The sequence below is a fragment of the Podarcis raffonei genome, chromosome 14 (genome assembly GCF_027172205.1).
Source record: "Podarcis raffonei isolate rPodRaf1 chromosome 14, rPodRaf1.pri, whole genome shotgun sequence".
Classification (NCBI taxonomy): Eukaryota; Metazoa; Chordata; class Lepidosauria; order Squamata; family Lacertidae; genus Podarcis; species Podarcis raffonei.
This window is the reverse complement of record NC_070615.1, coordinates 30656323-30671257: the sequence shown is the minus strand read 5'-3', so window position 1 is coordinate 30671257 and position 14935 is coordinate 30656323. Positions and strand designations below refer to the sequence as shown.

At 45.2% G+C, this 14935-nt stretch overlaps 1 protein-coding gene across 2 annotated transcripts in view; it reads left to right on the top strand.

Annotated features, from left to right (window-relative positions):
- LOC128401489 (testis-expressed protein 2-like) overlaps window positions 1-14935 on the top strand; it is a 30810-nt gene that overhangs the window by 14404 nt on the left and 1471 nt on the right. For both annotated transcript variants that reach the window (XM_053364611.1, XM_053364612.1), the window contains exons 2-11: window positions 1765-3137; window positions 6546-6746; window positions 8081-8393; window positions 9114-9346; window positions 10300-10446; window positions 10745-10844; window positions 11574-11706; window positions 12999-13136; window positions 13883-14095; window positions 14444-14564. In XM_053364611.1, coding sequence (XP_053220586.1) covers window positions 1791-3137; window positions 6546-6746; window positions 8081-8393; window positions 9114-9346; window positions 10300-10446; window positions 10745-10844; window positions 11574-11706; window positions 12999-13136; window positions 13883-14095; window positions 14444-14564 — 2946 coding nt within the window. In that variant the 5' untranslated portion in view covers window positions 1765-1790. The remainder of the gene's footprint in view (window positions 1-1764; window positions 3138-6545; window positions 6747-8080; window positions 8394-9113; window positions 9347-10299; window positions 10447-10744; window positions 10845-11573; window positions 11707-12998; window positions 13137-13882; window positions 14096-14443; window positions 14565-14935) is intronic.

The following is a 14935-nucleotide window of genomic DNA, read 5'->3' as shown; positions in this document are numbered from 1 at the left end:
GAACATCAGAATCCCTGACCTATTATTATTTTTTAAACAACTTTTTACCAATAGAACTCTCAGCAGAGAATCTCCCTTGCAGCACAACCTATTTTTAATTCATTGCTTTTTAAAACTCCCCGAGGGATTTAAGATTAATGTGACAATGCATGAGTCACTCTTGCTGAAAGCTAAAGTCAGTTAAAAATACAAGTTTACAAAGCTAAAAATAATAATTAAAAAAACCTGAAAACCCAATGACAACCCAGAACACAGCTTGGGAAACTGTGATTCCATTAGGTTACTTTTAAAAAAATGGGAATAAATGTTCCCAGTAAAGCCAAATGCTGGCAATATAGATGATGTTACTATAAAGATCAATGGTCCCAAAAGACAAAGAGTTGAAACTATGTCATAATCAGAGTAAACCTATTGAAATAAATAGGCATAACTGATTTAAATCTATTACTTTCAGGGAATCTACCCTGAATATGCCTTAAGGCTGAAAGTTATGTTTGATAATCTGGCTTCTTTTTCTTCTTCTTATGCATTGATTAAAAAAGATAGGGAAGTAAAGGGGGGGGGAACCACTGAATAGTGTCTCAATTTCCATCACATCTTGCTCTGTTGTTGAATTTTAAAATCCTGTCATTTCAAAAATGAGGAAGATTGTGGAGTTCCACTTTACAGGCAGATCTGTACCACAGCTTCATCGTCCGTCCGTCCCCGTCCCCCCCCCCCCCCCGCTTCCACTCTGAGAGAGTTGGTGAGGAAGTTTGGGATTTCCTACAGATAATGCTTAGAACCATTTCATCAGATTACAATTTCCAGCATTCTTAGGCAGAAAATGGCCATGAAAAGTATGCAAAACGAAGCTAAGTATGTAGTCCAGACAATGATTTTTATTTATTTAAAATAATCTCTCAACTGCTTTTCATTTCAAGACAATATCTCAAAGTGGTTTATAGCAAGGAAATAACGCAGCAATAAAATCAGTGAAAAACTCCTTAAAACTTAGCAACATGATCCAGAGGCAATAAAAATACCCACAAGCATCTGTTGGAGATGCCTGCTCAGAGATGTGTTTTCATTAGACAGCGAATGTGTTCCACCACTATTGCCTGCGGTATCACCTATGGGAGGGCACTTCAAGGACAGGACAGCCTTTCCAAACAGCTGCTCTCCAGCTATTTTGGACTACAACTACAGTCGTACCTTGGAAGTCGAACAGAATCCGTTCCGGAAGTCTATTCGACTTCCCAAACATTTGGAAACCAAAGCACAGCTTCCTATTGGCTGCAGGAGCTTCCTGCAGCCAATCAGAAGCTGCGGAAGCCCCGTCAGACGTTCAGGTTCCAAAAATAGTTCACAAACCGGAACAGTCACTTCCAGTTTGTGGCGTTCAGGAGCCAAAATATTCAAGAACTAAGCTGTTCAAAAACCAAGGTACAAATGTATGTGGCCGGTGGGAGTTGTATTCTGAAATAACTGGAGGGCACCAGCTTTACACCACTGAGGAGGCTAGGAGGGCCTCCTTAGAAGATCTTGATGATGGAGTGAGTCTAGCTGTGGGGAAATGTGCCTTCAGGCTACCTTGACCTGAGTTTTTTAGGGCTTTGTATGCCCATGAGCACAGGGACTGACAATACCGTAGTTTGTAAAACTTTATGGAACTGAATAATGCCTTACATGATGAGATTATTTGGGGCTGGAGGTATATTTCTATTCCATGAGGCTTAATCTGGAGGTTCGCATGGCTCTGAATGTCTCCCATCACTTTTGCAGGTTCAGTGTCAGGGAGGATGTGAAAGATGGATGACCACTCTCAAATCACTTTTGGTCCATTGACTGCAAAGTTTTCTTCCCAACCGTACCCTCAGCAGGGAGGCGAACCTGCTAGTTCCCAACAGTTAGCCAACCACCTTGCTGCTCCCAGCAAAGAAGATGACTGGGAAGGCGTAGATGGAAATGAACTGATCTTTGCCTTAGATGATGAGGAAGATGCAATTCCTGACTCACCCGACCACTTTTCTATGTGTGAAGATATTGGGAAACAGGATGAACATCAGGAAGAGTCCACATTCCACATGCCATCCCCTCTGCCGTCTCCTCCTGAACTGGATTTCTTGCCCGCCCTCCCCACTTCCAGTTCACCCAGTTTATCACCCCAGAGAACAACAGGCCTTGTAAACCCTCAAGGCCCCAAGCCGTTAATCAACTTAGTGAAATCCCTCTCAACTGAAATTGAGCCCCGGGACGCCTCTTCCCTCAAGCCCCAACCTTTGCTGAGCTTGGTCAAATCCATTTCAACCGAGATTTCCCGCCTGGAGCCAGAGGTGACACAGTCAAAGTCCGACTCCAAGCTCAATGTCCATCGATGGCGGCAGATCACCCATCCCAAGGGCAAAAATGGGGATTCTAGGACGGCTCCCTCCTCCCCCAACATTTCCCCCTCAGAGAGCAAAAGCAGCTTCTTCAAGGCTCAGGAAGCCAAATTTGAGGACACGAAAAGGCGGTTTTCAGAGGCCATGCATGAACCCCTTAGCAGACTCAGCAAAATCATGGGGGATGAGAATAATGTTTCACCAAAACACAGATCCCCACTTTCTGGCAACCACGCCCACGATTCCCCTTCTAGCCACAGCAAGGAGACCATTTTGGAAGACAAGGAGAGCCCCACCCAGGAGACCAATCTGCATGGGGCTGTTCCAGGACAGCCATCTGGGAGGAGTCAAGTGGAGGACTATTGCCCCAGTGAACAGAAATGGGGTCCCTCCTTGAACTGCCAGTATGAAATCTGCTCCTATGGAGATGTCATCCAAGTGGTGGAGGTTGCTGCGGACAAAAGCAGTGGCACGGAGGAAGTGCGGATGCTTCCACCTCTGGACATCCTCCGCCCCACCAAGCCTTGTAGCAGAGTGCCATGCAAAGCGCTTGTCTGCGTCGCCATCTTGGCCTACCACTATTTTGTGCTGCCGCTGCCTCCTTACATCTCAGGCCTCTGCCTTGGCTTGGCTTGTGGGTTCATGCTGGGCTTCCTCATTATTCTTCTGATGATGCCAAAGCGTTCCTTGTCTCCACGGAAAAGGCAGACATCTCTAGACCAGCTGCCATCAGAGACGTTGAATCAGCAGCCTCAGGAACCCAACATTCTTAAGGTAGGAGATAGGGGTGTCGGAAGTTGGCCATTGGTCCCATATAGCCTCATAATGTCTACACTGACTGGCAGTGGCTTTCCAGTCTTTTAGCTGGGGAACACTCAGTCCTACTTGGGGATTGAACCTGGGACCATCTGCATGCAAAGTACATTCTCTGCCCCTGAGCTACAGCCCATCTCCAACAAATTGCCCAGTGGAACCAATCTGAGGCAGAATGCTGAAACAAAAACTCTGTCACTGTCATTTGTTTCCAGACATCTCAACTGATATTTTTAAACATTTTATGAAATTATACATAGCTAGCTGTACTGGGCAGGGCAGGTTGACATTTTGACAACAACCTAAGATTCTGATCTTTTCACAAGAAACTATAGCAACCAGAATAACCCAGAGCTTATGAAAAAGAAAAAGAAATGAAAAACACTGGGGTGCCATTTCCCCCCCTGACTAATTGGCCGTGCAGTTGGTTGAAAGGTTTCATATAATGTTTAATTATTATTTTTTTATGTACCACCCTATGAACTTTTGGTTTGAAGAGCAGGTTATAAATGGAATCAATCAATCAATCAATCAGTCAGTCAGTCAGTCCTAGGCCAGACACTGCCCACTCTTAACAAGAAGCCCTTGGTGGTGGGGTTGGCCAAGATCCCTCAGTGAAGGGGCAGCCATTCTCTACAGCATTCATTCATAGATTTATTTATTGCATTTATAACCTATCTTTCCTCTAATAATCTCAAGCTGCTGTTCAATTTTCTTCCCCATTCCATTTTATCCTCACAACAGCCCTGTGAGGGAGGTTAGACTGAGAGACCGTAGTTTGCCCAAGGTGACCCAGGGAGATTCATATGGCTGAGTGGGGATTTGAACCCTGCTCTCCTAGATCCTAGCCCAGCCTGCATAGCCAGTATGTCAGGTAGAGATAGGCCAGTGAATTCATTTAGGTTTGCATTTGAAGGCAAACCAACCTATTCTGTACTTTCCAAACCAAGCCAAAAACACAGCCACCCTTTGAAATTTGCACCCCTCTGAATTAGACTGCACTCCAGTCTAAGAATGTGTGCAAAAATGCAAATGCTACGGTAAGGTGTCCTTAAAATTTTTAGTGAAAAAATACATAAAATATTAGGGAAATTTAGTTGCAACAATGTTATATTAGGAGAATTTTCACAAGGACTTAAAATCTTGTATATATTTTTTCTTCATGAAATGATGGGGGTGGGGATGAAATATAGAGTTGTATGTAGTGCTCAGAATAGATCTATTGAAATTAATAAATTAGTGATTTCCAATAACTTCAATGGGTCTACTCTGAGTAGGATCAGCCCTAGAGTACAACAACCCTGACAGGTTTATCCATCTTTAACATCAGGGCAATGAAGGGAAAAGAAGACAACTGTTCTCTTTCCTCCACCCCACACCTCCATTGCTGCTCCCACTGATTAAGTTATCTGAGGGGAGCGGATGGCATTTGTGGAGGGCATCAGAAAAAAATGAGTGGGTGGGTTTCCTCAAGGTTCATATTGGCTCTGATTAAAGTCCCCAGGTAATTCGGATAATTTCCATGTTAGCCTGAGACCAACTCGGGAGAGTACACCCATCTTTAGCTTCAAGGAGGTGTCGGCCTACTTAAGGCACGAATAATGGTTGCCAAGCAACAAAGGCGGAGGCTTTCATCTCCCATCCTGTTGCTGCACAGTCTCCATCAGAGGCAATGAGGAGGAAAGTTAAGGAGTTGCTTTAAGTTGTTTATAATATTCTGTTTTAGTGCCGTAACCTGACTTGGGACCTTAGGGTGAAGGGTTGGTAGTAAAAAAACAACCCCAATGTTCCCATGCTCCTCTCTCAACATGGATTTGTTCAACACTGAAACAGTTCTCTCACACACACCACTAGGAGAGATAATCCTTCTACTGAGAAGCAAAACTAGGACTATCCCCTTTAATAAATTAGATTAATTGATTAGAAACCTTTTTAATCAGCTAAAAAGGCACCCTCGATTAATCCGGCAACACATTATTATTATCATTTTTTTTATTTTGCTGTTAAGGCTGTTACATATTTATTTATATTATTATGCCTTATTATTAAAGTTATTTATTCATTTCTTGTTATTTGTATGTTGCTTTTCCAAAGGTAGCTCACAACACAACAGTATTGTTATTAATAATCATTTTAAAAATGCAAATCAATGCATTCTTAGAAAGACAGTCTAAAGGCTAAGGGTTGTCTGCAACTCACTGATTATTCAGGGTAGACCTATGAAAATTAGTGAAGTTTGTCATATCCATTAATCTCAGTGGGTCTTTTCTGAGTAGGACAAACACTGGATACGGCCCTCATTCCTTTCAAAACAGCATCTTAAGAGAGATATTCTTTACTCCCTTCACTTTCATACAGGTGAGAATGCCTCTTTTTAAGATGGTGTCTTCAGGGATGTAGGAAACCTTCCTGGGGTTTTTTCCTCTTTAGACCAGTATTGTCTACAGTAGGAATGGGAAACTTTTTTCAGCCCAAGGGCCACATTCCATCAGGGGGCCGTACACTGGTAGTGGGCGGAACTAGAGGCAAAAGTGGGTGGAGCAATGGCTGTAACTCCAATACCTTTGTACAGTATAGGAGACTGCATTCCATCCAGGAAAAAAGTACTTGAGGCTTTGGATGCAGGGCCAGTGAGGACCCTGCCCTGGGGAGGGTCCCACACGCCAGACAGAAATGGCTGAGCGTTCCTCATTTCAGTGGCCCTCCAGGGTCTCAGGGCATTTGCATCACCTGTCACCTGCTCCTTTATCTAGAAATGCCAAGGTTTGATCCCAGGACCTCGTTCTGTATTCAAAATATTTTCTGTTAAGTTGTGAGACTTCCCCTGTATGCACACACTGTCTATAGCCAAAAGAAGTACGATTCCCAACCCCATTCCAAAACTATTTTAGTCAGATGCAAGCACATTCATTTAGAATTAACATATATATTTTTAAAAAATTGCTTAAAAGCCATCCTGGTGAGTAAGTAGTAGTGGTACTTTTATCTATGGGGTGTTATTGGGTTGCTGTTTTTATTCTGATTATATATGTTTCCTTTTCTGTGAACTGCCCTGAGACCTCCGGGTATAGGGCGGTATATAAACTCAATAATAATAATAATAATAATAATAATAATAATAATAATCTAATTACTGCAATTGTTGCAACAATTTTAAGAAGGCAGCCCTAAGAAAAAAACACACACAATTTTATACCAGGAGTTTCCAATGTGGTGCCCTCCAGCCCCAGCCAGCAAGACCAATCGTCAGGTGTGATGGGAGGTGGAGTCCATCTAAAAACATCTGGAGGGCCTCACGTTTGCTACCTGTGTTTTATACTGTGTGGACTGGCTACCTCCCCCACTCTAAACAGAGTTGTTTCTTTCCAGGGGTGGATGAATGAAATGTATTTCTACGACCCAGAGATCTACCACCCATCGCTTACCCACTCTGTGTTCGTGACCTTGGAAGACACCAGCATGACGCTCTCCTACCCCAAGAGCAACATCCCCCGGCGAGCCACCTTTGAGGAAGAGGACTTCAAGGTGACTTTGGTTAGTCACCGCCATTATGAAATGATTGGCGCAAAGGTGAGACACAGATGGGCAAGGAGCTGAAACTACGGGGGCGGGGGCTCGCTGGCAATAGTGGGCTAGCAAACAGCAAGGGGTGGAAGGAAGACTAGGAGCAGGTGCTTGGTTACCTGTTGAGTAGCATGCCGTTTGCATTTCATACAAACAAGGCAAAGGTCAAAGTAGAAAACATGAAGAGGAGCCTGCTGGATCAGGCCAATGGCCCAACTAAGTCAGCATCTTGTTCTGACAGTCGCCAACCAGATGCCTGTGGGAAACAGGCAAGCAGGACCTGAGCACAAGAGCTCTTCTCCCTTCCTGTGGTTTCTAGCAACTGGCATTCAGATTTGCTCCAGCACTGCCAGGCTATTCATGCCGGTTCTTAGCTTCATGATTACTGTAAAATGTTATCGATGCATTTGATTGATGTTTCATTATTTATTGCTATATTGTTGTTAGTTGTGAACCGCTTGGGTACTCTCTGGAGTAAAAGGCAAAAAGAAATAATAATGTGAATATTTTTAAAATATATATATTTTTTTATTAGTTTCCAGTTACAATAATCCAAGAAAAGCCTCATTATTACAATGCCAAATGATAATGCCATTAATAATGCCAATCATTCAAAAGCCAAATTATACCATTTAGGTGCCCCCCCCCCCGCATGCTAGAATTGATGGTTTGATGATTTACTATATTCCTGCATTCCAAAATCTTATAAATTTCCATTACACTCCAGTCAGAATAACAAACCCTTATACCGCAACTGCAATTTTAACAACTTCCATTCACATTAACACATTTAATGATTTATAGCCCTACAGGTGAAGCATTCAAACTCTTTCATTGTTCTTCTGGTGTGTGGCAATTATTCTGTCCAAGATGTTTCTTCCTGTCCTTGTAGTATGTTATGTCTATCTTTTGTCAGTCGTTGCTGTTTTCCATAATGCCTTGAGCTAGTGTTCCATTGTTGTTTCAAAAAGTTCTCCATATTATGAATAAAATCGTAGTCATCGAATTGTAGAGTTGGAAGAGTCCCAAAGGGACAGTTGGCCTCATCTAGTTCAACTGTCTGCAATGCAGAAATATAAAAACAGTTGATTCCCTAGCCTAGGACATTGGGAGCCAATGTCATGCCTTCCAAATCCTACACAGCTCCCCCCACTCATGACCATAGGTTGTGTTGGCTGGGGCTGGTGGGAATTTTAGTCCAGAACATTCGGAGGGCACTGTATTGGCTACCTCTGCCTGAAGTGATATCTTTGCAGCTTGGTACTCCTGCAGCATATACTGAACAATTGCTAGTATGATTTGCAGTATCTGGGAGTTTACACCTTCCCTTGGTGCTCTAGGTCTTCCTCTTCCCACCTGGGCTGGCTCGCAAGAGGATGTGGAACAAGAAATACCCCATCTGCATTCTCCTCCCAGAGCAAGACGACTCGAGTAGCAAAGGCTCTGGTGAGCATGACTTGGAGCACCCAAGAGAGAAGGCTGTGAAGAGAAGGCTGTCTCCAGTCCAAGAGACCCCTCCAACGCATCCAGCTGAGCCCCAGGAAAAGACTCTCTACCTCTTTGGCAGAACAGGGAGAGACAAGGAGGAATGGTTCCAGCATCTTGCAAGGGCCTCCCGGGCAGAAAGCTGTGAGCAGCGTAACACCATCACAGGTGAGCTCCAACATACCCTCCAACATTTCTCTGATGAAAATAAGGACCTCCTAAGGAAAGTGGGGCATTCTGAGATCAAATCAGAAACTGGGACAGCTTCTGTAAATCTGGGGCTGTCCCTGACACTTGGAGGGTCTGCTCCAATTACACACAAAAATGTGCTTGGCACATGCTTTTCTCTCATTCATTTTAGGGGGGGAAATCCTGAGATGCTGTTCACAAAACTAGTGGCTCCTGCAAGGTGGTGGAGCAGGAGAGGCTGCTAGGAAATCATTTTCAGACATTGTGGAAGAGTCATGTCCTCAGGCTGGTGCAGTGTAGAAGGGCTATTCCTCAGGTGGGGTGACTGGTGCATCCTCCTCCAGCCAGCACTGGGTTCCTGAGGCAGCAGACATTACACCCTAGTCCCCAAATCCTCAATTTTTGCATCACTTCCTTCTGCTTTTGCTAGCCATGGGAAGGAGCAAACTGTAGTGCAAGCGCTAAAGCCGGGAGAGGAAGGAGAGTATGAGCAATGGAAATGCTTCAGTGTCCCCTTTGGCATTGGAAATTGGTCAGATATCGCCCACACGCTCATAAGACTACCTTCTAATTCATAAGAACAAGACATTTGCCAAGAAACAGAAGATAAAGATTTTCAGAAACCTGAGGCTAAAACCATGTTTCCTGCTTTAACCGAAGGCAGGAAGGCTCTAATCTCCCCCTCTTTCTCTTGGCCAGGTTTAAACCAGCTCAGCCCATCAGGAAAGGGGACATGCAGCAGTGGCAGCAGCAGAGGCAGCACTGATGACCTCCTTTCTCTCATCAAGCCCAAGGACCTGGTTGTTAATGTCCGGGAGAAGCTCCTTTTGGATTACAACATGTACATGTCCCGAATAGTCCCAACAGGGACATGTTCCAGCCCACCCGAGAGCCCCTCCCACAGTACGGCAGGCAGCCCAACACCCAAAAAGGTGAGAAAACCACTGAGATTACCAGGTAATCCAGAAAGAGGGAAATGCTTTCAATGTCATCCCCTGGGGGAAGGAAGGCAAAGGGATTAAACACTCCCTCCTGTTATTCACTTGTCCCCAAAACTGCTTGCATTGTTTAAAAAGAAAAAAAGGAGGTCATTGCACATTTATGTATACTGTCTAGTTAGGCCCTTATGTCCTCACGCTAAATCAGGCTTCCTCAAACTTGGCCCTCCAGAAGTTTTGAGACTACAGTTCCCACCATCCCTGACCACTGGTTCTGCTAGCTAGGGATCGTGGGAGTTGGGAGTTGTAGGCCAAAAACATCTGGAGGGCTGAGTTTGAGGAAGCCTGCCCTAAATCAAAGGTAAGCCTTAGCACATACAATGGCTTTTGTTAAATCAAGCAGAATTCGATGCCAAATGCAGATTACAAATATGCGGCAGATCTTTGGCAAACCTTCAGTGACTCTCTAGTGAACACTCAACAAAATTAACAGAGGAGGGAGAATGTTTTGGAGACACACACTGTTCAGCTTTTGGAGGAGGCCAAAGAGAATAAACAACATCATTTACTTATTTATTTAGAAGATCTATAAACCACATGATCAAAGAGCTCAAAACACAGCCAAAATCCACAAATTAATTGAAAAGCAAATATGCATGAAAACATTGTCATTAAAACACAGATAATTTGATAAGACTTTCGAAACAAACATAGGTAGCTGAATTATATGGCTAGGTGGGCTTACAGAAACATAAATGTTTTCAGCAGGCGTCTAAAACAATATAGTGAAGGCGCCTGCCCAATCTCAATCTATTGTCAGAAATGTTTTAGAACAGTAACACATGTTCTAGCACTTACAGGTGTTTAGAATGTCTTGCTCTTGGATGATCCTATACAGAATTTAAGAGACATTGCAGTACTGCGACTCCCTTTTTCCTTCTTTTCAGTTCTTTGGGGATACAAATGTCACAAATGACACAAACACGGCTTGGGCCAATGCGGTGCTTGGGAGAATGTTTTGGGACTTCCTACGGGAAAAATGTTGGGCAGACCTAGTTTCAAACAAGATTCAGAAGAAACTAGGCAGAATCAAGGTAAGGAAATTGGCCCATTTTCTCTTCGCCTCTGTTTCTGTGTCCAAAGCAGATGCTTTACCACTGAGGTATAGACCTTCCCTTTAGGAACCTAGGATTCTTTCTCATACTGAATGAGACCCATCTAGCTCAGTATTGTCTACACTGACAAGCAGCATCTCCCCCAAGTTTTCAAGATGGGGTTGGCCCCATATGCTGGCGTTTCACTGGAAAGTAGTTTTTTGTTTCTGCCTTTCTTTGACTTCCATTCCTGCCAGATTGTTGTTGTTTCTCCTTCCTCTCTTTTGGTCCAACTCAGCTGCCATACTTCATGAATGAGCTCACACTCACTGAACTGGACATGGGGACTTCCATCCCACAAATCCTCAGCACGTCAAGCCCAACCATCGATCACCGAGGTGAGCTGTAGCAGCATGCAGGGGGGAAACAGATTTGCACTGCCTCCCTCTAGTGGTGGGGCTGTATATGTTTTCCCGCAAAGGAGTGTTTCCCCAAATATGAAAGACAAAAAGACAAAGTCACAGGAACATAATACCTGTTTCACATTTGTGAGAAATCAATCTTTTAGTGTGGCGGCATCTACATTCTGAAACTCTCTGTCTATTGACATCAGGTAAGTGTCGTCTCAGTGCTCTTTTCGGCATCATCTAAAACCTTGCTTTGTTTACACAAGCCTACCCAGACATATAGAATATTGACGTATGTTTTAATCTGGTTTTAGGTGATTGCCGATTTTATGTCGCTTTAAAGAGTTGTTTTTACTTCTTTTTTAACTGATGATTTTATTGTTTTATTCTCTTTGCAAACTGCTCTGAGGGTTTTCCTTTACAGTCAAGCAACGTATAAATGTTATGAAATAAAAAGATTAAATAAATAATCAGGAACCCAAATGACAATGAATTTAAATATATAAGCAACTATGCATGTATGTGAGTATATGTTTGTATGAAATATATGGACACTGTATATGAAACAATGAAGTTCTCCAAACAATGCTTAAGATTGGGGGGGGCGGGTGGAGAGAAACTGAGAGAAACCCACATTGACAGAAGGGCTCATCCCTCCTCAACAGCCATGCACATCTCCATTTGGCAGTGGTCACCTCTGTCCTCTTCTCCACTCTGCAGGGCTTTGGGTGGACATGGAAGTGACCTACAGTGGATCCCTGCAGATGACCCTGGAAACGAAGATGAACTTGTACAAACTAGGCAAAGAAGCCCTGGGAGAGGAGAGTGGAAAGGCAGAGGACGGCAGGGAAGGGTGAGGCCAGCCCACCAGCCCAGCACCCGTCCGAAGAGTGTTAGCTCCCCATTCTCAACAAATCTGGCCTTTAATTACAAGAGCCTGGAAAATCGTGATATGCCATAATAGCCTCTTAGGAAAAGTTCGGATTAGGCGACTCCACTAATGGGGGCAAAGGATCTATTTACAGGCCTGACGAGCCAAGCGAAGGTTACATTTCAACCAGATAAAAGCAGGCCAGGGGACGGCAGGAATGAGAGGCAACTTGTGCTCTCTCTGAGAGATTGTGCTGAACCATCTGTTGGATGGGATCATCAACCATCTGTCCTCATCTGCCACAACAGGAGGCAGGACAGCTGGAGAATTACTGGTTCTAGGAAAGAGTCCATCATTTAATCAAAATGGAGATCTGATTTTACAGGGTGGTGAGGACTGTTTGCTTAGGTTCTCTGGTATGTATTTGGCATTAGTAACTTTTGGTGAGTAAATAGCTGGGAAAGAGGCGGGGGCTTGAGAGATATTACCTAATACCTAATCGCTTTGAGACTCCTTCGGGTAGTGATAAAGCGGGATATCAAATCCAAACTCTTCTTCTTCTCTTCTTCTCTAATGGCATCAACACCTACCGGCTTTTATTTTATTTTTGCCTTTTTGTGGTTTGGCAAATGTTGTATAAAATAACACATTTTTGCACCAAATGCACCTTTTCCTTCTCTGGTTAGTAAAAGGAGCTCAGTTTCAAGGTGCTAAGAATAAGAACAGGAGCTGGAAATCATTAGGCAGAACTGGTGCTTTCATTAGATCAAGTGAGGCAGCTGCCACAGGCAGTTGAATTTGGGTGTGACGTACCTCATGATTGTATTTTTATAACATGGGACAAACAAGGCGATACAAGCAATTTCCACACACCCATTTCTCTCTCCAGCAGCTAATGCAGAAAGCACAAGCACAATGAACCTGAGAAAATGAACCTAGGAGGATGGTAGGAAGAAAGCCAGGTGTTCCCTTGCTCAGACTCAGTGGCCGAGGGTGTTTTGCTAGGCGGGAATGCTACTCCACAGACAGAGATGCTGGTTGACTTGAAAGCTCCCCAGCCATTTCCTCCCGGCTGCTGAGAAACTCCCTTCTGGACCTCATCCTCTTATGTAGGTCGCAGTCACCACGATGCACCTTCTTAATCCCCGGGGGAAAGGAATTAAATAGCGCAGGCAGTCCCTGACGCACACAGCATTGCGCAAGGGCAGGCCTTCCTTGGCCCTTGCAAATGGCTTACGTTGCTTAGGGTCCCCTCTCTCTTTCTCCCCTTGCAGCGTGAAGCCCCGCTTAGTCCTTCTGGCTGACAGCGATGCAGAGTCCTCCAGCGCTGGGTCCTCGGACGAGGAAGACATCCCCAACACGGAGCCCTCAGGGGTGCCAGGAGAAAGGGGTACCCCTCCTGGGGCTGAAGGGTAAAACCAACTAGAGACAGCACAGATCTACCCCCGACAACCTGTTGCCCTCCAGATGCTTTAGACAACAACTCCCATCAGCCCCAGCCAAGCACAGCCATTTGAGACTACAACTCCCATCAGCCCCTGCAGCTATAGGGCGAAAATGGGGAGGGGAGAGCTATGTACCCCACCCAGGGGTGCCAGCTCCTGGGGCCAAGCCCTTTTGGACCCCTCAAATATTTTGGGGGTAGGTGTTGGGCACCTCTAATGTCCAAAGAAATGCAGAGGCAAAACCTGGAGCCAAGCGTGGTGTGGCTCCAGTGGCTGGCTCCTTCTCCTCCTCCTGCCATGGAGGCGGAGAAGGGTTGAAGCAGCCTTCTGCCAGTGGTTGCACCAGGAGGAGGGGAAGGAGAAGCCACCTGCCATTGAAGCTGTGTGGCTGCCACACACACCCAGCTCCTCCCAATATCCTGACATCACGTGCATCAGTGTCATGATGCAACGTCAATGTCATGCATGATGCCACACATGCGGCATTCCCCGCCCCCCTCGCAAGCTGGTGCCTCTGACCCCACCTTGAGCTCCTTGGAAGAAAGGCGAGATATTAATGTCATAAGCAAATAAACAAGCAAACTCAAATCTACACTGACCAAATTGCCACTTTCAGCAAATTTGGGGTCACATACTCAAATGTTCCTTGACTTGGGCTTATGTCCCTTGCCCAAGACTCGCCTATGGCTGACCCTGACTTTGTTTTCTCTCAGCCACGTTGGTGGAAACAGCACCAGCCGGAAGATCCTGCGCTTTGTGGACAAGATTGCCAAGTCCAAGTACTTCCAGAAGGCCACCGAGAACGAGTTTATTAAGAAGAAGATAGAGGAGGTCTCCAACACCCCCTTGCTCTTGACGGTGGAGGTCCAAGAGCTGACAGGCACACTGGCTGTGAACATCCCACCGCCCCCAACTGACCGAATCTGGTAGGAAGCTAGAAGGCAGAGAGGGGAACAGGCCTCAAAGGGTTTGCTGGGGCCTGTACTGTGTGACCAGACTGGGGCAAAGGGAAGGCAAGTGAGAAACCCTTGTCCATCTAGCTCAGCAGAGCAGCCTCTCAAACAACAGCAGTCCGGGTAGCCCAGAGAAGTCCACAAGATGGTGTTGCAGAACTGGGCTACATATATTCCAGGCTACTTCAGTGCTTCATCTCTCAGCAAAAAAATAATCACTGGTGGGGCGGGGGCATTCAAGAATGTAAGGATGGGCTCATTGCAATGGTTGCAGAGGGAAAGGAAGAGTCTACATGAGCCTTTTCTGCCTCCCTGCTCCAGGTACAGCTTCCGGACTCCACCACAGCTGGATCTGAAGGTCCGCCCAAAGCTGGGGGAACGAGAGGTCACCTTCATTCATGTCACAGAATGGATCGAGAAGAAGCTTCAGCATGAATTCCAGGTACCTGTCTTTGGAAATAGGCCAGGTTCCTAAAATAGGCCAGCTGGGCTCAAAGTAAGGAATGGAGTCTAATAAGTCATTCGTTACCACAAGATTTGGTTATAGAATCATGATGGCCACCTGGTTAGCCAACTTTTCTGAAAGCGATGAGAAAGATTGCTGAAGGATAGGTCTGGCTAAGGCTGTTTACCAAAACAGCTGTGAGCACAGGAAACCACCTTGTACTGAGTCACACCAGTGGTCCATCTAGCTCAGTATTGTCTACACTGACAGGCAGCAGCTCTCCAGGGTCTCAGACAAGGATTCCCTCCCTGCCCTACCTGAAGATGCCAGTGGGACCTGCTGCATGGAAACAAGATTCTCTACCACTG